This window comes from Marmota marmota, unplaced genomic scaffold (assembly GCF_001458135.2).
Source record: "Marmota marmota marmota unplaced genomic scaffold, marMar, whole genome shotgun sequence".
NCBI lineage: Eukaryota > Metazoa > Chordata > Mammalia > Rodentia > Sciuridae > Marmota > Marmota marmota.
This window is the reverse complement of record NW_025999842.1, coordinates 26,116,426-26,140,419: the sequence shown is the minus strand read 5'-3', so window position 1 is coordinate 26,140,419 and position 23,994 is coordinate 26,116,426. Positions and strand designations below refer to the sequence as shown.

General features: G+C 38.2%; 1 protein-coding gene across 3 annotated transcripts in view; it reads right to left on the bottom strand.

Moving 5' to 3' along the window:
- The window catches only part of Crybg1 (crystallin beta-gamma domain containing 1), a 186,566-nt gene that overhangs the window by 12,474 nt on the left and 150,098 nt on the right, over nt 1-23,994 (bottom strand). For all 3 annotated transcript variants that reach the window (XM_048783055.1, XM_015499761.2, XM_048783118.1), the window contains 11 exons: nt 23,139-23,278; nt 15,626-15,752; nt 14,076-14,111; nt 13,282-13,430; nt 12,521-12,647; nt 12,280-12,425; nt 6,250-6,376; nt 5,871-5,903; nt 4,626-4,738; nt 2,856-2,985; nt 120-259 (listed from right to left, as the gene is read on the bottom strand). In XM_048783055.1, coding sequence (XP_048639012.1) covers nt 120-259; nt 2,856-2,985; nt 4,626-4,738; nt 5,871-5,903; nt 6,250-6,376; nt 12,280-12,425; nt 12,521-12,647; nt 13,282-13,430; nt 14,076-14,111; nt 15,626-15,752; nt 23,139-23,278 — 1,268 coding nt within the window. The remainder of the gene's footprint in view (nt 1-119; nt 260-2,855; nt 2,986-4,625; nt 4,739-5,870; nt 5,904-6,249; nt 6,377-12,279; nt 12,426-12,520; nt 12,648-13,281; nt 13,431-14,075; nt 14,112-15,625; nt 15,753-23,138; nt 23,279-23,994) is intronic.

The window sequence follows — 23,994 nt, the reverse complement described above, 5'->3', positions numbered from 1 at the left end:
TCATGCATGTGAGGCAAGGGCTCAACCACTGAACTACAGTCCCAGCCCCAAGAGACCCTATCTCTTTAAAGGGGAAAAAAATCGATTTTATTGGATTAACAAGTAGATAACTCACTTACATGCCACCAAGAACCTGAACAGAGCGTATTTGTGTGTTAAATCCCAGGGATTGGAGATTAACTGTCTCTGCATTAAGTTCAATCTTTTTTCCTTTGAAATTTTCTCTTTCATAAAGAATAATTGTTGGTTCAGAAAATTCCTGTTTGGAAACAAAAATAGTGTTCTGTTATTCATCTGTTAATAATTGGAAGCTTATGTGAAAATGATCTGAGTACAAGGACAAAGCACAAGACTGCCAGATGTGGCTGATTCATAAACTCCCTTTCCTGGGAAGCCTGGTGACTACATGCTACGAAGTGCAGGGAAAGGATAGAGGGGCTGCAAGTTTCCCCACTGCACATAAAGGCAGGTCCACGCCAATCATGTTAAGTAGCAGAGGAAAAGATCCCAGCCAGAGAAATGCAGACATACGTGGAATATCAACACTTTTGACAGAATTTATTTTCACTCTAGCCTTTTTCAGTAGTATTCCTAGTTAAGGAGATGTCCCTTTGCAGCTATTTTCAAATGTTTTTGTTTTTTCTGTTAATAAGATTAGGATTCTATATACTCACGCTCCCAAACCTTCCTGTAGGCATCATTGTCTGGGGGAAAGAAAACAGGATGGAAGCCCCAGTTTCAAACTGTTAATCATTTTAAAGAGAACAACAACACACCAGTTCACTGATTTCAGAAAAATGAAACGTTGGCAGCTTATGTTTGTTTTCACATTACAAACCCTTATGACCCTAGACTAAGCTCTAATGATAATACTCCTAAGATCATAAATGATACATCAAAAAAGTAGGTGGGGATTGTAATTATTTCCCCACCTGCTTAAAGTTCTGTGGCAAGGGTGCGGCACTTTACTGCTTCGTTTATGTGGATATGCCCTGACATGTAGGAAAGATTTCGTCCACCCATCAACAGAGCAGATTAATATGTGGAGGTGGTTTGCATGTTCTAGGAATTAGGTTATATAAAACACACAAGGAGGAAACAAGACAAAAATTGTACTCATCTAACTACTTTGCATGTTTACTGCAATTTTCTCTAAAATGGCATCCCCAAAGTGCTCCCAACCCTCAAGATTAATATCAAGAATCAATTAAACAATTCTGAAGTATTAAATTACAATTAAAAATATATAGGGCTGGGGATGCAGCTCAGTAGTAGAGTGTCTAGCCTGCAACAAGGCCCCAGGTTTGATCCCCAGCACTGCACATCCACAAAAATGTATATTTTTACTATGGGCAAAAATGTCTGTTCCCTCACAATCAAAATTTAAAAGGACATCACAGATGATGTAGACACTTACAGGTAAGTGTCTGAGAGCTGTGAATATAAATGCCTAGCTCTGATTAAGGAATAGCATTTGAAAACCTCAAAATATATACTTGAAGGTAGCCTTTAGAATTTTAGGCAAAAGTAACTATCAGAAAGTCTTATTCCATTACTTGTAAGCTAATGAATCTTACCACATCATTCCATGTTTCACCAATACTATTTTCATGTCTCAATAGCATTTTGTTATTTAAACTGGCAGGCATGGATAATAGAAAGCCAACTCACATGTTCTTCCTATCTTTAAAATCATCATGTACATATGTTTAAAGCTTTTTATGAGATCAGTTACCAAGAACTAAAAAAAAAATTTCCAAAATTGCAGACACACTTAGACTTAAATATCAGAAAATTATCTTGCAGTTGTGTTGTTCTATTACTTGGACTATGTCAAAATGAAAAATTTCTGTCCAAAAGGGGGCACTATAACCTGGATTAACACTTAGAAGTCATTTGAAAATTTCTCCTACAAGAGTCATAATGGTCTAAAAAACTACCAGGAATTTCTGCAAATCAGTAACAACCCTAAAGGATATAGAAAAACAAATAAGGAGGCGGACAAAGGCTATAAATTGGCAATTTACCAATCAGAATATGACAAATAAATTACATGAGCTACCAATCTAACAGGGATGTACAAATCAACCCAATAATGACATAATACTTTCTACCCATTCCATCAAATTGACATGAGAAAGAGAATACACAGTTGTGATAATGTGGGAAGCAGGAATCGGAGTGCCCCACCAGTGGGAAGAGGTGGTGGGATCTGGCAGCACCAAATGAGACCCAGCACTTCCACTCCCTAGTCATCCCCAAGAGACTCCCACATGTCCCAGCAGGATAAGCATATGAGGATCCAATAAGTAACACAAGGTGTGGAATACATGTACAGTTAGCTAACAATCTACATGTACATATAGCAAAACGGATGGCTCTTGAAAGTTTTTGATGTTAAGTAGTTACATTTATAAGCATGAGAATTGTAGCATAAGGTTTATATAAATCAAAAGCCTAAATACAGATCTTTCAAAAACATACATTTTACAAGACTATCCAAGCTATATTCCAAAAACACATTAGAATGGGTGCCTGTGAAAGGGAGAAGGATAGAAATATGGTAGGAAGTAGAGAAAAACAACACAGGAGAGGGTCCTTGAATTATCCCATAATGACAGTGGCCTGTGACTAACCTAACACCCTGCCCCAGAAGTCTGAGAAAACAGCAAACAATTTATACATTACAGACATATAAAGACATCAAAAGTGACAGGATGGAGAGCTCACTGCAACTGTTTTCTTGTCTCCAACGTTAATCCCTAAGTAAGTTCTAGATGCTGGTTTCCTGCTCTAATCATCAGCTATGTGGACCATACATTTCTGAAATCCTGTGTTCACACTGACATACTTACCACATCTATGAAACGAAGAGACTTGAAAGTTGCTCCAGGCAGGCATCCCATTGCAGAGAGACAAGGATAGTGGCCTTCTTCCAACACATACTGATTGCCAGAGAAATTTTCTCCATCGTATGCAACCCAGCTACAGTAGGAAAAACCACACACGCAGGATACAATTTGAGCAATTCTACTCAATAAGTCTGAGGAAGACTTTTTAGAGGAAGACTGCCATACCATAAACATGAAGCTTATGGCTAACTCTTCTTTCTTCAAAAATATCTGGATATATTTACTTCATTTCATCTCATGACAAATTCATATTCATAAGTTATATAAATTATAAAACTTATGAATATAAGATATATATATATATAATTCATATAAATTAACTTTGCATTTTGGAAACAAAACTTTCTTTTCTGTGAAATGACCCTTGGTTTTACTTCCCCACCTCCCAGCCTTCCTTGCTCCTCTCATAGGTGCCACCTATTCCCAGCTCATATAGCTTCAGGCCTAGGAGTCCTCTGTTATAATTTTTCTTCAACCATCAAAGCTGTCAGTCACCAAGATATATTGATATCCTCCCAAAATTTCTCTTACACTTCTCTTTACTCTTTACCCTCATTTCCAACAGCTCTGGCCTGGGCCAGGACTCAAAAATATCATAGTGACTTAGACAAATCACTTGGCCTCTTAAGGCCTCAAGATTATTGATAAAATGGTGATATATCATGCTTCCCTAGATTCTAAATGCCCCCTTAAATTCTACAAATGCTCATTGAGGACAATTGCATGTCAGGCATTTTCCTGATCTAGAGACACAGGAGAAAACAAAACAAGTCCCTATTCTCCTTAATTTATACTTTACAAAGAGTTGAGACAGGCAACAAAACCAAGTGCATGTCTGACAGTACTACATGAAGCAAGGGGGAATAAGGAACAGCCAGGTTGAGATGGAGCCATGTGCTAAGCAGCTCTGAAGCCTCACCATCAGTGTATGTATTTGAACATGAAGCGAGTGCTCTTTCACTGTGAGATGCTAAGTGATATGGAAGTGTAGCTTATAGGATCAAAGGAACCATTACTATTATCATTAGACTTAATTCCTCATCAATTCTTATACAGACTGCTCCAACATTTTCCTGACCAAGTTTCCCAGACCTTAGACCCTCCCCTTTCTAAGGAAGCTTTGGTAAAACCATTGTTTTTCAGCTTGGCTGGTTGAGCCCAAGGCCTTTCCCATCTTGGGTTTCCTGTGGCATTCAGAGAAACTCTTGTTGCCTAGGGGGAGTCTTTGCAGTGTGAGCTCACCCTCCCAGTACAACCTGGCTTGTTTCTTTCCAACAAGAGGCTCCAGCTAGGAGGGATGGTGTGTTCCTGGATCAGCATGAACACCAACCCCACCCCAGCCATGTACTTTCTTCATCTGCCTTGTGTACAGAATGTGCCTATTGTATTACTGTCTGCTATAAAACAATCTACTTTGTGAGGTACCTTAGAGATTATCTAGGGTCAAGCTCACCTTTTATAGATGAGGGAGCAGGTGTGTGGAGTATGGAATTTGACATGAATTCCTCGCACACTGAGGTGACCTTCAACTTCTGTAACCCACACTGATGTCCACATCCTCTGGCATCTAGCACTCAGATGCTGCAAAGTGTACTTCTGAACTAAGATGGTGGTTTCTTAGAGTGCCAGGCACCTGATGACTATTGCAAAATTGATTTGTGAATTGTATTTTATCCCAGTGATCCCACTCTGCAACTCCATTGTTTTGCTTACCTGCCTCCTAAAACTCGGCAGGACTTGGTAGAAAATGAATCATCAATTTGATCTGTTGTTTCTTCAAATCTTTGACTTTGACCTTGAAACTGTGGTTCTGAAAACAAGTGAATCTTTGCAAAAGTAAACAGAACACACAAAATTATTTCCCTAAAACATGTTAACACATTCAGCTTTTGAATTGATGACCCAAAACTGGCCTGCTAACTTGTTACAGCAAACTGGTGTGAACTTTACGAATCCTTTAATTTTCTACTATTGTATTAATGATCAATTAGAAACATGTTGGCTATACCATTCATGACTATTTAATTCAGCAGCATCAAAGGACAATCCAACAACAGAGGCAACTTTCTATAGAACACCCTATTGTTAACAAGCTATGAGGCATTTTAAAGCTTTATTGTGGCCAAAAGTAATTATTCATCTGTTCTAACATTAACAATAAACTGCATTTTGGAAATATATAGTATATTTTTCCTCCCTCTCAATGGAAGATACTTGCTGACTTATTAGAATCATTCATATGCCAATAAAGGAAACTAGAGTGATGTTTGTACCTCTGTAATTATGGCTGTCTGAACATTTCCATTAAAAAGCTTAAATAACAAATGCAACACTGCAGTTGATTTGGGAGTCTGCAATCATCAAAAGGCTTGAGTGAGACCATATAAAATGTCAGTCTAATGCAGACACAGCAAATACAAAAATTCATTCTACCATTTATCATGATAACTATATGCTATTGTTTGAAATATTTATCTTAGTATGTTAATGTAAACTGATTCAATGTGATGATATAGATTTCAGCTTTACATGATAATTTACATGATAAGAATATAAGAAAAATTTAGACGTGGGTCAGTGCTACCAATTAAACATTAAAGTTAACATCTTATTTTTAAAATACAACTGATGAATTATTGTATAATGGTGTATTAAGAATTGTAATGCAAAATAAATAAATAAATAAATAGTACAATTGATGTACATAAAGCCCTAGGTTTAATCCCTAGCCAAAAAAAAAAAAAAAGGAGGAAAGGAGTAGAGAGACGAGGATGAAAAGAAAATAAAAAATACAATTAGGTTTTCCAGCATAAAAATGGGTGAAATTAACAAAATGTCCCACATATCTGACACTTAACACATAAGTCAGCTTTTCAGTGAAAGGTCCCTTAATTATTTTTTAAAAAAGAAAAGAATAGAAAAGAAAGAAAACAAAACTGGAATATTTTTAAAAATTACCTGGTTTCGTCTCCTTGGGCCAGTGAAAGAATCCTAAAAATTTTAAAAAGGAAGAGAAAAGGAAATTAATAGAGCAAACATACTGAAGAAACTTTCTCTTTCAGACCATTAGCAATTACTGTTAAAATAACCTCAGAATATTTCCTGTAGCAGTCAATAATGTGTGAACCAGAAGTATACATTATGAAAATCCCAAATTGATACAAATATATTTTTTTATTTTTTAGTTTGTTGATAGATCTTTATTTTATTTATTTATATGTGGTGCTGAGAATCGAACCCAGTGCCTCACACATACCAGGCAAGTGCACTACCGGTGAGCCCCAGCCCAAGCCCCAGCCCCAGTTAAATATTCTTGTACAAACGTATAAGTCCTTACCAAACTTATGGGTTGGACAGAAGAGATCTTACAATTTTTGCCTCCCCAGTCCTCAAAACTGGTGTAAAAGCCTTTATCCAGAACATACTGTTCTCCAGTGAAGTCAGGATTTTCATAGGCTACCCATCTAAAGAAACAAAAACAGTGATCAGTTATCACTCCTATTTTACATATAAAACTGTCATATAAATATGGGTAAATAGGTATCATATGGAAACCTTCATTTATTTTACTAATCAACAACCATAATATTTCTGAATCTCCATTAATCTTTAGGAATGGATTTGTCCACATGACAAATCAAAATGGTAGGCAAAATCTAAAAAGTCCTAGCTACTCATGATGCTTAGGTGGGAGGATCACTTAAGCCCAGGAGTTCAAGACCAGCCTGGGCAAGAATAGTGAGACTTCACTACCTAAAGACACAAAAAAACAAAGTATCTTTACATTAACTTTGTGATGTTCTTATTTATCAAATCCCTATTTCTTGAGGAAGCTCCAATAAGGGTATTTCTTTGTGTATTTTCCTAATTCTCTTCTAAGGAAACAAATTGAACTTTCAAGAAGAACCTATTCCTTTTTATAAGCAAACAAAAATTCTTTTTGTTATCAACATTAAAATATTTCTGCAGAAAGATTTTAACAGGAAGTTATGTCCCTATTATACAATAAAACACATTAAAATAAGTTAAATGCTAAAAAAATGCAGCTAATTAAGATTTTGTTTCAAACATTATTTCCAGCATCATAGAATGGTATAATAAGCAAAACCAAACTCACAGAAATACTCCAATCTCTTGTGAATGTTTTCATTTGTTATCTTTTCAGTGATCTAAACTTGGAGAGAAAAATCAACAAAACTAACTATTCCTATGTTATTTCCTATTTAAAGATAAAGTCTTTGAAGGGAAAATGGTTTTTCAATTCTGTTGTATTCAAGAAAGATTCGGTGTCTATTCCTTAGTTAATTCGTTGATCTAATGATCATCCCATAATACAATATATTGTATTCAGAACTTTCCAAAGTGCTCTCACATCTACTAAATTACACTTATCAAAGGAAGTACTGGTGTGCCCAATTTACAGATGGGAAAAATCTAAAGACATAGAAAAGTTAATTCATTCATATACATTGAGTAAACACTGATTGCCCTTTTGCCATGTGCCAGGAACTAGACTGGCACTAAGAATACAATGAAAAAAACAAAATCCCTAAGTTCTTAGATGAGTGAGAAGCATGACAAGGAATTATTTGTTGCTGTTTGTTCTGAATGGAAAGTGACCTGTCCAAGCTGACACAATCAATTAGTGGCCAGAGCATGACCAAACCTACATCTCCTGAGGCTTACTGGGCTCTTTGCTTTGCCACCCACCTGTCATGTGTCTTGTGAGGTTTCCTTCCATTTACTATTCTATTAAAGCATTCCTAAAACAGTCTGTGTAGTTCATGCATAAATCAGATTCAGATTTTACTAAGAGCCAATTTAAACAAAAACGTGAGCCCAGACATCACCAGGTAATGAACAGCCACCAAGGAGAAAAAGAACGCTGCAGAAATCTCAACTGGTAGTTAAGTAGCTCCAACAGTTTACATTTGAACGCTCACCTCTGGCCATCTGACAGGAACTGCTTAAACACCAATCCTAGTCTCTTTCAGAAAATATGGACACCCCATTTCTGAGCTTCCTTAGCAGTTTTAAAAACCTACTCTTTGTCATGATGAGTAACTAGAAGACCTTGTTCCAGCTGTGGTCAAGACATTAACTTTCAGGTGACTTTGAAGAGGCCCTTTAATCTTTGTGAAAGTTTGTGTTTTTCTTTATAGGTAAGGGAGTTGGCTGAGATCCCGGAACTGACCTGGTGAGGTCACAGGCACATGGGTACCTGTAGTACTGCCTCTGCACATGCAGCCTGTGGCTAACCACATGCTGAGCAGTGACAGTGACAGTAGCAGGGCACTGTATGATGTGTGTGTTGAGGGAGGGGGGTGTCTGCTTAGCAAGGAGATTTTAAAAAAACAAAAAAAACAGGACTTTTAAAAAGGAAAAATTAAGTTAAAAAGTCATATCTCAAAAAAGGTGTTCCCAGTAGGGCCTTGTAACAAGTTAGAGAACAAAGGGCTAAAGGGCTTTTAATCCCACTTCAATGTATATAGAGAAAAAAAAAAGCCAGTAAAGAGCAAGAGATGAGAGAGAATGCTCCCGAGGTGAGTGGACAGCCACTAAGTCAGTCTGGGAGAAGCTTCTCAATCCTTCTTTTTGAAATTTTTTTCCCTTTATTCTTGAACTAACAAATATGGGTACTCCAGTTCCCCATAAAACTAAAACAAACTACATGCAAGTAAACACACAACACCCAGGTAAGCCCATCTAATTCACCAAAGTTGAGACAGGAAAACAACTTATGAAGATGCTACATGAATTCAGACTGCTGCTGTTCTCCGAGATGCAGCCCCAACTGGATTCCATGAATTGTGTGTTATGGAGGGGGTCCTGGAGGAGGGAGAAGAAACCCAAATACACCAACTGAGGTGAGCATCTACTAATACTTGGGACTCAAGAAAACCCCATATTCAGGCTGGGGATGTGACTCAGTGGTAAAGGAATGTTTGCCTGCATGTATGAAGCCCTGGGTTCAATCCCCAGCACCACCAAAAAGGAAAAAAAAAAAAAGATATATAAGTATTATTATACTAATTGTAACGAATGTAGCCGAGTTTCTGTTTTATTTTAGATTGTATGCCATACTGGCCCTATTCAAACGTTTTCTGTACATGTGAATCAGGATGCTCTGTTTAAAGGCTGGCAAGGGGCGGGAGAGAGGCATGTACAAGTGCTAGCAGGTCCTGGCCTGGCAGTGTAATGGCTCAAAATTACCAAACCTGTCCTTCTGTGGTAGGCCAAAGGAAAATGAATTTAAGACAACGGCCCAGTTATTTTTATCTGTGCTCCAGAAAATTTCATTCTGCTCTTTATTTTTTTTTTAAAAAATTAGCCCAGTTTCCATTATTTGAGGAAGAGTATAGCTCAGACCTAGAAATTGATAAGCAAGAGTTGTGTAAAGGAGTTTCTTCTGATTTTCCAATAAGAAATGGAATGTAGTTCCTCAAAACCTCAACTCTGGTCTCAGAAGCATGCTTCCTGAAGACTGTTTCAGAGCTAATCACAAGTTTGCTCCCCAGGGAATTTATTACCTGTGAGTTTCCTGGGAGATACTTTCACAGAACAAGAATTTCAAAAAATTTTATTTTTTTTCCTATAACTAATAGAAATAAAGAACAAACTAAAGAAATAAAGATCCAACTAAAATGCTTATTAACCAATAAAAATAAAGCTATTAAAATTAAAACTAATTTCCTTTGAAACTAGTAAGACTGAATAGTCTTCCTCATCTTAGCATATCTTACCTTCCCACCCTGCAAGGCCTAACTCCAGTCCAAACTCCTCGGGGCCAGAAATTAATCTCTCTCTGCTGTGCAAAGCATTTAATCTCCGTCTCTTTTGTAGCAATAATTATATTTTATATAAATACTGTAACATTTGTAAGGATATAATATAATGCTTTTGCACACAGTAGACCTTAATAAATATTTGTCAAGTGACAAAGGTGCATGAAATAATGAGGAGGCAGCTGGTCCTGGTAAGTATAGAAGCCCTGCTTCATCCAAAGAATTAAAAGGAAGTGGTGTGCGTGTGTACCTCTCTTCAGCTTCCCCCACACCAAAACTCAACGGCTGCAATGAGAAAAAAAGCCCAAGCCAGGAAATACAACTAGAAATGACTAATAATAGAAACATATAAAAACCACGTTTTATAAAGGAAACCAATTCAAGTAAACAGGGGCAGGGTAAAAAGGAAAGGGAAATGGCTCAGGGCATAATAATTCTACCTGTGCTAATAGCATAATCTACATAAATGCATAATCTACATAAAAGAGAATGCTATCCAGCATCCTTTGACCTCCTTTGCTAGGTTGAATGACTGACTTGTGACTAATCAACACACCAGATGAGTATCAAAATACACAACTGTTTTGCCAAACTGAATTGGTCACTCTATTTCTAGCTGTAAAGGCAATCTAAAATACTACAGAGTCACAGCACCAATTCAAAGGATTTCTGCTATACATTTCAGATGACATCTTTCGTAGATGGTCAACTATGATTCTAAAATACAAGGGCTCCAGAATAGGACACAATAGGACACATTTTCTGCTAAGACTGCTAAGATCCAGAAGTAGCTGATGTTATCCTGCAAGGATGGCAACACAAGCAGGAACCTACACAAGAATCTAGTGAGCACTTCTAATAGTAAAAAGTACTGTATATTAGGAACATCTCAAATATGCAGGGCTACTGTGGGAGGCCCCATGAAATACAACAGGTTTGAGGCTAGACTGATGCAAATAGGTTATGTCACTCATGACACCAAAAACTTAACATCAGCTGGGGTGCAATGGCACATGCCTGCAATCGCAACTGCTCCAGAGGCTGAGGTAGGAGGATAATAAGTTCAAGGCCAGCATGGGCAACTGAACAAACCCTGGCCTTAAAATTTAAAAATTTTAAAAAGGGCTGGCAATGCAGCTCAGTGGTAGAACATTTCCCTAGCATTTCCTGGCTCACAGTCACTGGCAGGAGTCCTTGAATACAATCCCCAGTACCACGAAAACTAAAAAACAAAAACCCTAACATCAAACACTTTCAATAACAATGGTGTTAAATTATTTCATATAACCATTTATAACAAATTAGAACAGACATCAGCCTGGATCATAGGAATAATTAGGGGGGGCTAGGGCTATGGTTCAGTGATAGAAAGCTTGTCTAACATGCTCAATGCCCTGGGTTTATCCCAAACACTGGAAAAAAAGAATTCTACAACTCCCTACAATCACATCTGCTGTTTATGCACATCTAGCATCTATCCTCACATCTTATGTTCCAATAATTTCCTAAGTGGCTCCTGCAGGATGAAGGAGCCACCTACACCTCAGCTCTAGGAATCTGCACATCACACAGGCATGGCCATTGTGTGCATGTGATCCATGCTTGGGGAATCAGAGTCAAACCTGGAACTTGTGAGGGAAAGAGAAAACCTTTCCACTGTGATCAATGAATTGGGAAAACAAAAGCCAGATATGACCAAAGAATGCCAGGTGAAATGGATTTGCCTAGAAACAGAGCCAGCATAGAAAAAAGTTTAGGCAAGAGACAGAGACCAAATTCTGATGACAGTGTTTGATCCCCTACATCCAGCCATGCCTGAAGCAAAATCTTCTCTAGGACTTTTCAGTTTGCTAAGCCAAAGAGTTCTATTTTTATCACTTGAGCCAGCTAAGTTTGGCTCATTTCACTGGCCTCTTGACTGGTCATCGTTCAATAAAACCTTGATTTACCATTAATAAAGCATTGAATTGATAACTCCAGGTAGATTGAAACAATTATTTTTATAACCAAATAATAATGAAGAAACCTTTGGGAGTAGGTGTAGGAACATGGGAAAACATTCGACTTTGTTCCATCCTTGGGTTTTCAATGTTAGATTACTAATTATTTGATTCTCATCTTAAGAAATTAATGATATTTCCATGAAGATACCCTGAAGCTTACTCCAACATTTTATTACATGTTATAACAAGTTTTTGTTGTCGTTGTTGTTGTTTGCTTATTTTGCAGTACTGGGGACTGAACCCATGGACGCTCTACCACTCAGGTACATGCCCACCCCTTTTCATTCTGAGAGAGGATCATGCTAAGCTGTCATGGCTGGTCCTTTGGGGGCAATTTGTAATCCTCCTGCCTTAGCCTCCCAAGTGGCTGGGGTTACTAGTGTGCACCATGATGCTTAGCTATGAGAAATACTTTAAGTCAGTTATGAAAAGGCATGGCAGTAAATATTAAGTGCCTGAGTGAAGGGTGAGCTGTTGATATATTTACTGAGTAGCCTATTCTGTGTCACAGACTTATTAGTTTAACATAAACCAAGGCAGAATCCATGTTTAAGATCCCAAATGGATTAGTTCACTTACACTCCACTCAGTACATTAATAGACTGTGTCTTCACTCCATATCCAGTCTCCTTTAAATTAGCAACAATTCCTAATACATCGATACTGGAACCTTTGGATCCAAAGTTTTTGTCACTGTACATTATCATGTGAGCATTTGAAAAATCCTGTTGAAAAAAATATATTCAAAATTTAAAGGGTAGCCATTTATTATTTAAAAAAAAACAACTAAGAATAAGCCATTAGCTTTCCTTCAACTTACCCCTAATATAGGTCGTAAGGACTGAAGCTCTCCATTATAACCTCCCCAGTCTTTCCAATCCTTGTATTCTCCTTCTTCTAGCAAATACTGATGACCCACAAATCCAGGCTTCTCATAGGCAACCCAACTGCAATTGAAAGAACAGGCATGGAGCAGTGATTTTTCAGACATTTAAAACTGTCCTCGTGCACACATCAGTTTAACTGACAGATACCTATAGTTTTAAAGCTAGATTACTTTACTAACGCGCTCACTACTGGAATTCTCTAAAATTTAGGAGACTATGTTGAAGAACACAACCTAAGACACAAGCTCCTCAGAGGACTAAAAGGGTATAAGGGTATTTGAGATTATTTCAGCTGACTCAAATGAACCCCAGCAAGTAAACTGGATAGACTTTCCTAAAGTAATAATTCAAATATTTTGAGTTTTGGTCTATTTTTAAGACTATTTCCAGGATATACATCTATAATAAATGGGTAAGATCTAAAAATTACAAAAGATCACACAAATTAGAAAGCAAACTATAACAGTTCAGTATAATTTGGAGCATAATTCTAATAAACAAGACTGCAAATTTAATTAGTCTGGATGGTCAATTCCCAAGTGCGGGTCACAATAGGTGAGACACAGGCGTGGGTAAAGCTGTTGAAATTCATCATGCCACAGAATTGGAAATAACACCTTTGGCAGGGAGGAGGACACATTTACTGCTTGTTTAAAGGAAAAAGAAATCCTTCCAGTTATGCCTGTCTACTTACATGCCTCTTAGAACTTTCATGGACCCCACTGATGTAAGGGGCAAGTGATCATCTCCAGTCACTTCTGTCTCATCAGTGACAATGCTACACAGGTCTGTTTCTAGTTCCAAACATCTTCCTTCAAAGAAAGGCTTTTCATAAACAATAACCTACAACAGAAATAAGATAGACCAGTGATAATATAGTTAAAAAAAAAAAAGCAATAGGTCTCCCCACCTCCACCCACTGTCCTGATGTGAAATAGCCCAGACCCAGAGCATAAAAGACAGTTTTTAAATCACTGGATTTTATTCAATGTTGAGAACCAATATGTAGAACTTTGCTTAGGTCAGACTGTTATAGTTTACTAATTTACTTAGGACAAACTTTGCTTTTTGCTTAGATATCAGAATCCTAAAGTTGCTTTAAAATTTTTTTTAAATCTATACCATCAAAGTATGTGGCATAGATGTGGGAAATGGGAATAACAGCATTTGGGAGTAGGGAGAACTTGTCTTGAAAAAGTTTCTTCTTGGCTAACTGGCAAGCAGCAACAGGCCCTGCAATTAGTAAATACAACCAAAAATTATACACTGAATGCAACAATCAACCTTTTGAACCAGGGCTCCACATACAGTTAATGATAATTGTGCCATTAGCAGTATTTTTCCAGCCTGGAGGGTGGCACATGTAAGTTGGGATCTTCCTTTGGGGGCAACTATGTGTGGTGAAGCTTTATATGTGAAGTAACACAAGCATTATCTTCATGGAGGTGGAGTGGAATAACACACGCACGCACGCTCATACACACTTACCTTCGGATCTGTTGGGAATTCAACTTTACGACCACCCTGAAAAGAAAAACAACAGAGAAAAATGGTTTTTCATTGATTCCTTACCATTTTATATTATCCATAGAAGGTGAATCTCATGGTGTGATTATATTCCACTTTGTTTTAATGTATGTGAACTAGTGCTAAAATTACCAACAAAGCAATGAGGATACAGGAAGTCCACCTAGAACAGACTCACACAGTGGTCTGTATGTTCAAGGTGCACATAGAGTGTGTTTTTGTTTTTATTTAACTGACAAGATTTCTCATTAAGAAAAATCTATATTTCTCATTTCTCTTAAAAAACAGTCCTAAGATCTGTCATCTCGGGACCTAAACTCTCACAAGCAACAACCTTCACCTTCTGCACTCTTTGATCCTGCATGAAGTTCAGCCTTCAGCAGGACACAGGCTGGGGTTTGCTATCCCCACCACTCCCTGTGGTTGAACTCCCAGCCAGCCTCATTTTTATTTCTTGCCTGGCCATTGGAGGCATTTGGTTTTGCAACCCACCACCTACAAAACTGTTAAGAGTTATAAAATAAACTATTAGATTAAATATAAAAAATCCCAGCCAGGCATGGTGGCACACACTTATATATAACCCCAACAACTTGGGAAGCTGAGGCAGAAGGTTCGCAAATTTGAGTCCCACCATAAGTGTTTAGTGAGCACCTACTACAACACGGCACACACTGTGTCCCATGAGGGGACAAGAGAGTTGCAGCCAAACCTATAGTCCCTCCCAAGCAGAAGAGACAAAGACCAATGCAAAATATAAGGATAAGGTAGAGGAAATACAAGGCTAAGGCAAATCTTTAGGAGGACATCCAGCTCCAGGCCCTCCCTGCCCAAGTGCCACTCAGCTGAGTCTCCTGTCCCAACTGGCTTGTCCTCGGTGTCCTGCCCTTTCAGAACTCTGCACCCTGGCGCACACAGTGCATTCTCTGGCACCTCTATCTACAATAATCCTGCTCATGGTTTAAGACTCAACCTGATCTATCATAAAGCTTCCCTAATCATCCCCCTCCTCTGTCACATCAGCCACAAGTTGGAATTTTATTTATCATTCCTCCTATTTTTCCATGCATGTTTAATCCTTCACTTTCTACACTAGGCTGATACTTTGAGCACACATCTGCAGCTCTGCAAGGCTGAGGCTGCCTTGAAGGCAAAAGACCTAGTCTTATCGACTTTTTAACCTGTAGCACCTAGGAAGTCATCATTTCTATTATTTCTATCCAGCAATGGGCCTCGCACAGATGAAGCACTGGGTTTGATCCTCAGCACCACATAAAAATAAATAAATAAAATTAAGTTATTGTATCCATCTACAACTAAGTGTGTGTGTATGTGTGTTTTTATTTAACTGACAAAATTTCTCATTAAGAAAAATCTGTATTTCCCGGGACTCAACTCTCACATACATACATATGTAAAGCCCGTTTGTTGCTTCAATATCACATCCTGTGAATTATCAATGTCAAGCTGACAGAGTCACCGCCTTCAAGAACACCACATTTGATTTTTACCATTTTCAGAGGCCGCATGGATCCAATGTAGGCTTCCTCTGTATCCCAGAAGGATAAGTCAGGGTATTCGCCTGGTTCCAAGACGAAAGGGACACCTTGAAATCCAGGTTCTTCATAAATCAGCCATCTAAATAAACACCAGGGAAGGAAAGAAAGACAACTTATCGTTTATTTCAGTGTTTCCTCTCTGTGTAGATTTCTTGGAAAGCTGGGAATGGAGCCACCATTTGACCCAGCTATTCCCCTTCTTGGTCTATTCCCTAAAGACCTAAAAAGAGCATGCTACAGGGACACTGCTACATCGATGTTCATAGCAGCACAATTCACAATAGCAAGACTGTGGAACCAACCTAGATGCCCTTCAATAGACGAATGGATAAAAAAAATGTGGCATTTATACACAATGGAGTATTACTCTGCATTAAAAAATGACAAAATCATAGAATTTACAGGGAAATGGATGGCATTAGAGCAGATTATGCTAAGTGAAGCTAGCCAATCCCTAAAAAACAAATGCCAAATGTCTTCTTTGATATAAGGAGAGTAACTAAGAACAGAGTAGGGACGAAGAGCAGGAGAAGAAGATTAACATTTAACAGGGATGAGAGGTGGGAGGGAAAGGGAGAGAGAAGGGAAATTGCATGGTAATGGAAGGAGACCCTCAGGGTTATACAGTGGAGGGGGTAGAGAGAGAGGAGGGGAGGGGAGGGGAGAGGTGGGGAGGGGGGAGGGTGGAGGATGGGAAAGGCAGCGGAGCACAACAGACACTAGGATGGCAATTTGTAAATCAATGGATGTGTAACTGATGTGATTCTGCAATCTGTGTATGGGGTGAAGGTGGGAGTTCATAACCCACTTGAATCAAAGTCTCGAATATGATATGTCAAGAAATTTGTAATGTTTTGAACAACCCACAATAAAAAATTTAAAAAAAAAAAAAAAAAAGGGCTCCTGTGACAAGAGGGGAAAGGAACAGAGGATGTGGCCCCCTATGACGACGGTTGCACTTAGCTGTTAGTGTCAGGAGGAGCAAGCTGGGCTCCCCTTCCTGACCTCCTACATCTCTCCTTGGCTGGCTCTGCCTACTCATTTTTAATTCATATGATTAATTGCTTCTAACTGTAAACCTTTCTATTACTTCCAAGTAATAAAAGGAGTTCTCTTTTTGCACTGTATTTGGAGAGGCCCTCTTGGGAAATCTCAAGGCCTGTTTTAAAAGGAAACACCTCATTTGTAACCTAAGACTGAGGAGTGCCACCTAATCATTTTTCATGCTGTCAAAATTAATAACAGCTAACATCCTCTTCAAGCTCACAAGGAGTGCTGCCCAGAATTTCATCTAATCCTCTCAAGAATGCTACCAGGAAGGAATATTTTTGTCCCCATTTTACAGATGAGGTTAAGTAAATCACCCCAGGCCACACAGGGATGATCAAAGCTGACTCCAGAACCAGGCTCCCCATCATTTTTTTATGGTGTTTTTTCTCATGGCAGAGAGTGCACCAAGCATTCATTTACTCTTTTCATAGTTACTCAGGATCATCACCATGAGCATACTTAATGCATAGTGATGTCCCCGGAGGCTCTGAAGGTCTGCAGGGCTGCTTGTTCCCAGGCTGCAAAGCTTTTTGAGGTTTTGGTTCTGATTTTAATGACTGTGCAATACCACACCCTTCTACCAAGCTGGTCAGCTGTCACTTCTGCTTCAGTCAGGGAGCCAGCGGCCCCACCCTCCTCTCCTGTGCTAAAAGCAGGAAACCATAAAATCACGCCTGTTAGAACGGCCTCTAAAGATTTCAAGGTCTGGTAAATTTGCTCATTCCAGGCAAGGTTCTGGGAAGGTGAGGCTGCTGGAGAAGTGACTTTCAGATGGAAGGTGGTAAGGTATCCCTTCGTGAGCCAAGACTTCTTGGAGATCACATAAACTCTCCAATCTGTTAGTGTGGTTAAAATGCCTGGCTGTGGTTCTCCACCAAGTTATACGTGCCCCCCCCCCCCCAAGACACCATCAAGAGCAGGATATGATCCTAAATGAAATCTTCTACCAGCAAATTGGGACTCTTAGCTTTTTTCTTCTTTGCAGTTGGGCCTAAGGCATGATTTTTAGTAATGGTTTCTGTTAAAGATTCCCCTGGGTAAATCAGTAACTTCTTTTAGACTCACTAATTACACAGGGATTTACAACTAGAATCCGACCCAAGACCTGTCAACACGCACCAAGGAATGTTGGGAGGCCAGGGGTGGTTTACTAGTGGGGATCAAAGCTAATCTACAGTGTTAGAAGTCAGGAAAAGAGCAGATGTGGAGGTGAGCAGGGCTGGGAGGGGGCATGAATGGGGGAGCTTCTGACATGCTAGAATGTTCTACTTCTTGATCTGGTGATAGTTATACTTATGTATTCACTTTCTGAAAATTCACTTAGCTTATTCACTTGTGTGTATCTTTTTGTACAAATGTTATACTTGAGAATAAATTAACTGAAGGAAAAAAGAGGCCTGTCTTTTGAATACCACTGTAATGCCACCAAACCACATGCAAACAGAGGCTAAGAAGGGGATACTTTCAACTTTCTTATGTTTAAAGCATGACAGTTAAGGATGCATTAAGTATTTTTGGAGTTCAAAGCTACACGTGGATTCTGTACCTTAACTAATATGAGTTGGGCAATAAATTCTGTTATTATGCTAATAAGACAAAGCCTTCAGAGTTCAACTCCTTCACAAGTGAATGGGCTTAATTCTTCATAAACAGGATATATGGCTCATGAATCATTCTGAAATTCTGAAATGATATTTACCCAAGCATCTTTTTTACTAGGTCTTTCCTTATAGTATTTTTAAGTTCTAAAGGAATTTATTCGTTTGAAACTAAAATTTCATCTTCCTGGAAGCATGTGGGTAAGTCATATAACATTTATAGAAGGAAGGCAATTTGGGGTAGAGGGGAAATTGCTAAAGAAAAAAAAAAGATACAAACTGTTATATTTGAAAAGGCCACATTCTAAGGGCACTTCTTTGGCAAGGGAGCCTGCTGGATAACTCAAACAGACGTTTACAACACAGTATGACTCATTCTGTGCCAACATGATACAGAATTCATGAGGTTATCAGGAAAGGGGGAAATTATCTTCAGGCAATGTTATTTCAGTTTCTAAAGGTACTCTTTCTCTTTTCCTGTGCACTTAGGTAATGAGCTTTTGCCAATATACAGAAAGAAATACCTTATAGAGAAAGAAATACCACTTTATAGTTCTGCTTAAACTGTGCAACTATAAAGCATGAGCTTCTTTTTTAACAAACATAAATGTATGCAAATATATTAATGACAAATACATATGGATATTGATGAAGTAATAACAATAGTAATGCATATGCATATGAAAAATATCTATGGAATTACTCTTTTAGAAATACCCTTTGAGTCACCTAAGAAAAAATTCAGTCCTGTCTTACCCACTTGTTCTTAAACAAGTAACTTGAAAATACCACCTAGCAGGCAAAGTTGAACTTACAGCATTTATAGCTGGATCCTTAAGACATGGTTGAACACAAGTGATGGCCATTTATAGAAACCAACTGGATACTTGAAAGATTAAATATGAACGTGCCAAGCTTCAGATTATTCAAAAGAAGATGGGCTATGAATCTCAAAGGAAAAAACGCATGTTCTCTAATACAGCCAGCCTAAGTTCTTTAAAAAGTCAGTGGCAAGGGAAACAGAGATTAAAAGAGACTTATAGAGACAGGACAGTCAAACATATTAACATGAACTTTGACAGAATCCTGATTTTTAAAAAAGAATTTAGCCCTTATTTTTATTTACTTACTTTTATATGGTGCTGAGGATCAAACATAGTGCCTCACCCATGCTAGGCAAGTGCTCTACCACTGAGCTACAACCCCAGGCATGAATCCTGACTTTACAAAAATAAAACAACTCCTAAAAGATATTCCTGAGGCAATTGGGAAAATGTGTTTATGGGCACAGACTACATATTGTCACAGACACGGTGCTAATTTTCTTAGGTATGACACAGATAGCTAGGCAGGAGAATGTGATTACAAAGACATTCAGGCTGAAGCCAATACAGTGCAGGGACATGATAGCTGCAACTCACTGTCAAGGGCTCAGAAAAAGATAACATGAATATGGCAAAATAATGAGAAGAAGATTAACATTAAACAGGGACGAGATATGGGAGGAAAAGGGAGAGAGAAGGGAAATTGCATGGAAATGGAAGGAGACCCTCATGGTTATACAAAATTACATATAAGAGGAAGTGAGGGGAAAGGGAAAAAAAACAAGGGAGAGAAATGAATTATAGTAGATGGGGTAGAGAGAGAAGATAGGAGGGGAGGGGAGGGGAGGGGGGATAGTAGAGGATAGGAAAGGCAGCAGAATACAACAGTCACTAGTATGGCACTATGTAAAAACGTGGATGTGTAACTGATGTGATTCTGCAATCTGTATATGGGGTAAAAATGGGAGTTCATAACCCACTTGAATCAAATGTATGAAATATGATATATCAAAAGCTATGTAATGTTTTGAACAACTAATAATAATAATAAAAAAAATATGGCAAAATATTACCCATCATTGAATCTGGGGGTGATATGTGGGTGTTTATTGAACTATTCTTTCTACTTTTATGTATGTTTGAAAGCCTTTGTAAAAAAACAAACAAAAAAAACCATTGGGCTCTGAGGGCTAGGGGTGTAGCTTAGTGGTAAAGTGCTTGCCACTAAGGCCTTGGGTTCCATCCTTAGTATTACCAAAACAGAAAAACTGAGCTTCAATATGGTATACTCCACAATGAATGATTACTGCACAGTAATGAAAAAGAACAAATTGACATACTCGTCAACAAGGGTAATCTTAGGAGAGAGGTTAGGTGTAAGAATCAGGGACTAGGACCAGGGTGGGTGACAATTTTCTGCCACAGTGCTGATAATGGTCTAAGTTATGAGTTGGCTGGTAGGCCCATTATTGGGCTCCATCTATACACACACACACACACACACACACACACACACACATATATATATATATATATACATATAAATGTTTTCTGTTTATATCAAGTATTTCATAGTAAAAATAATCAAAGACTACCCAGGGAAAAACGTCTCCTTCACTTCATAATATCTGTTTTCTAGAACATGTTCTGCTAACAACTAACCCTATCCTAGAGAAGGAGACCAAAGCCTATCTTCCTTGCTTAAATGATGGCATTAGACCAGATGCTATATACCCTATGAAGTTCTAAAGTTCTCTGTTTTTATTTGAAACATGCCAAAAATAAGTGTGTGGGGGATGCATGTGTATATGTCTACATGGTATGTGGCTGTGTGTATATGGTGTGTAGTGCATGTGTGTGCGTATGTGTGTGCACACAGCAAATGCTGTCAGTTTTACCTTTAAAATGCACCAAAATCTGCCCATTTCCTGCAAATCACATTATCTAAGCCACCATCACCTCTTGTCTGTATGATTACAATTTCTTGTTTATGAGTTTCTTTCTACTCCGCCTTTACAGTCTATTTGTACTCAGCAATCAGAGTAATCATTCTAAAATACAAAGTCCATCAAAATTCTCCAAGCATCACTGGCGCCACTTTGAGTAAATGTCAATTCCTTCCCTAAGGCCCAACGGCTTGCCAGGACAGGAGGCCTTTTTCCTCACCCTCCTCCTAGCTCAGCACCTAGGCCTCTTAGCTTGCCCTGAAGGGCTCCCCCCACAAAAAGACTGTGCTTTCTGCTTAGGGCATCCCCTGTCCCTTCTTCTCCTTCAGCTGACCCCATGCAGACTTTCTCACTTCCTTCAAGTCCCTGCTTAAATGTCACCAGAGATCTTTCTTCACTACCTTATCTAAAATGGCATTGCACCTGCCCTTCTCTGTAATGTTTCCTGTAGCCCTCACCATCTGACACATTACACACTTATTTGTGTTTGTCTGGTCCTACTGAATGGATAGCTCCATGACAGAAGGGACATCCGATTGGAAGTCATACTCCCTATTAAGTTACCTAGAAGTTTTTTAGTTTCTGATTTCTGAGAAACAAAATTCAGACTCTATAATCTCTAGTTTACCCAGTTCGTACTTTCTGCAAAATCAAATCATTATTCCAAGATAAGAACAACAGTAAAAGAAGACTTTTAGTACTCAACAGGATGCAAACACCATGATGAAGGACTGGCTTACCATTCACTGTACAGATATTCTACATCACTTTACAGGAGAGACTACATATCATATTAATAAATACTTATGCACATTTGCTGAATATGTAAATACTTCTAAATAATATGCATCAACACTGAAATAATATATTATGCATATTAGAATACATAAACAAAAATAAAATCCTTTTTTTCTTTCTCCACATTTTTTTTATTGGTGTATTATAGTTGTAAATAATGGTGGGATCTTTTGTTACATATTAGCACATGCACACAACAAAAATAAAATCTTAAAAGGAGATGTTAAATATAATATAAAGCAGTTTTGGTGGCTTTTTCTCCCTACATTCAGTGGATGCCTTTCACATGCTTTGGGCTCTGCACTCCACTTTATGTGAATTCTTTAGCTCATTTTTGTGGTACTAGGGATTGAACCTAGAGTCTCATGCATGCTCTGCTGCCTGAGCTACACCCCCAGCCCTATGTTCTCCACTTGAATTTTTTTTCTCTTTTTTTCTTTTTTTAAATGTTCTTTTTAGATATACATGCCAGTAGAGTGAATTTTGGCATATTATTTATACATGCAGTATAACTTATTCTAGTTAGGATCCCATTCTTGTGGTTGTATATGATGTGGAGATTCACTGGTTCATATAAGAATATAGGAAAGTTATTTCCAATTCGTTTCACTGTCTTTCCTATTCCCATCCCTCCTCCCTTCCCTTCATTCCCCTTTGTCTAATCTACTGAACTTCTTTCTATTCTCCCTTCCCACTATCCTCTACTTTAGAGACCACATTCTTTACCGCTGCAGTCTGCACTTTTTATCCTAATTTCTCCCCTATCTGAGATATTCCCATTTCCTTCAAAATATTCTTGCAGTTTCCTGTGATTTATGACAACATCCTAGAGGCTTTTGATAGCATTGTGTGAAAATATGAAAGGAAGTGCCCACATTTTGGCTTCCATCCCGCCTGAACTATTGGGGGTACATGCTTCAGGTCACCTCCTTTGAATTACAACGAAGGTATATCTGCTACTCAGCTTTGAATGCATCAGATTCCTCTGACATGAAGGAAAAAGGCCTACGTTAAAAATCCATTTTCCTTCACACTTCCTCTAATAAATTGTTATTGTTTATAAGAGACGTGAATCATAGTAACACAGGTGCAAAACAATCAGGACTTCGTGTATTGTATTAAAAATACCATTCAGTCAATAATTACTTAGCAAGAAAACAAATCAGAAACCAAATATCGCTAGTATTATCTCTGGTAATACATGCATAAAAAAGATTCATTAAAACTATATTTGAAATATAACACTTACGTGCCCCAATGCACTTTAATGGAACATGTCTTCTGCATGACACCAAATCCCTGCATTTCTTCAGTGTCATCAAAGTAGGAATTCAGGAGTCCTAACCCCTCTGGTTCAGTAAATAAGTCAATTTGACTAATTCTGTAATCCTGAAAAAAAAAAAAAAAAATATATATATATATATATATATATATATACACAACAATTACACCATGTATTTAACTCTACAATATGCTTGTTATTCTCTCTCTCTCTTTCACTCTCTCTTTTTTTTTTTTTTGCAACCAATTAAAACAAGTTTAAATGTACACTTACGTTTCATGGGGTGCCTGCCATTTTATCCCTATCCTATTTGTACCCACGACTTCATAATATGCCTCTTTCAGGGTAGACACGCTACTTTAGTCATATATCTTAGCATTACATTCAAAAAATTCAGAAATGCATTTTTTTTAGCATTCTGGAACATCATTCTCACATCCTCTCTTGGCTTTCCTTAGTCACAGGAGTTCTGGCTACTTTGCTTAGAGGCAATTCTGCAAGTCCAGAGATCTTGGTCTATAGAATGGTTGCCCTTCTCTTCCTCAACTATTGTTTTGTGACCACAAAACCACTGGGGTAACTCTTCATGACTGTGACTAGACCACTATATGTTGGTTTGGTCCAAAATGTAAAGCCAAAACCCACATTCATGGTGATTTTTGAATCTCCACACTTAGGTCATTGTTCCATGCCCTGCATATCCAGGGTCCATCAGATACTCTTCAAAGGGCCTCTCCTGGCAGAGTGTGCTAATCAAATATTTATCAAATCTCTTCTATGCTGCTGAGCTGTGTGAACTATAATACAGAAGAAAGAAAGCTCA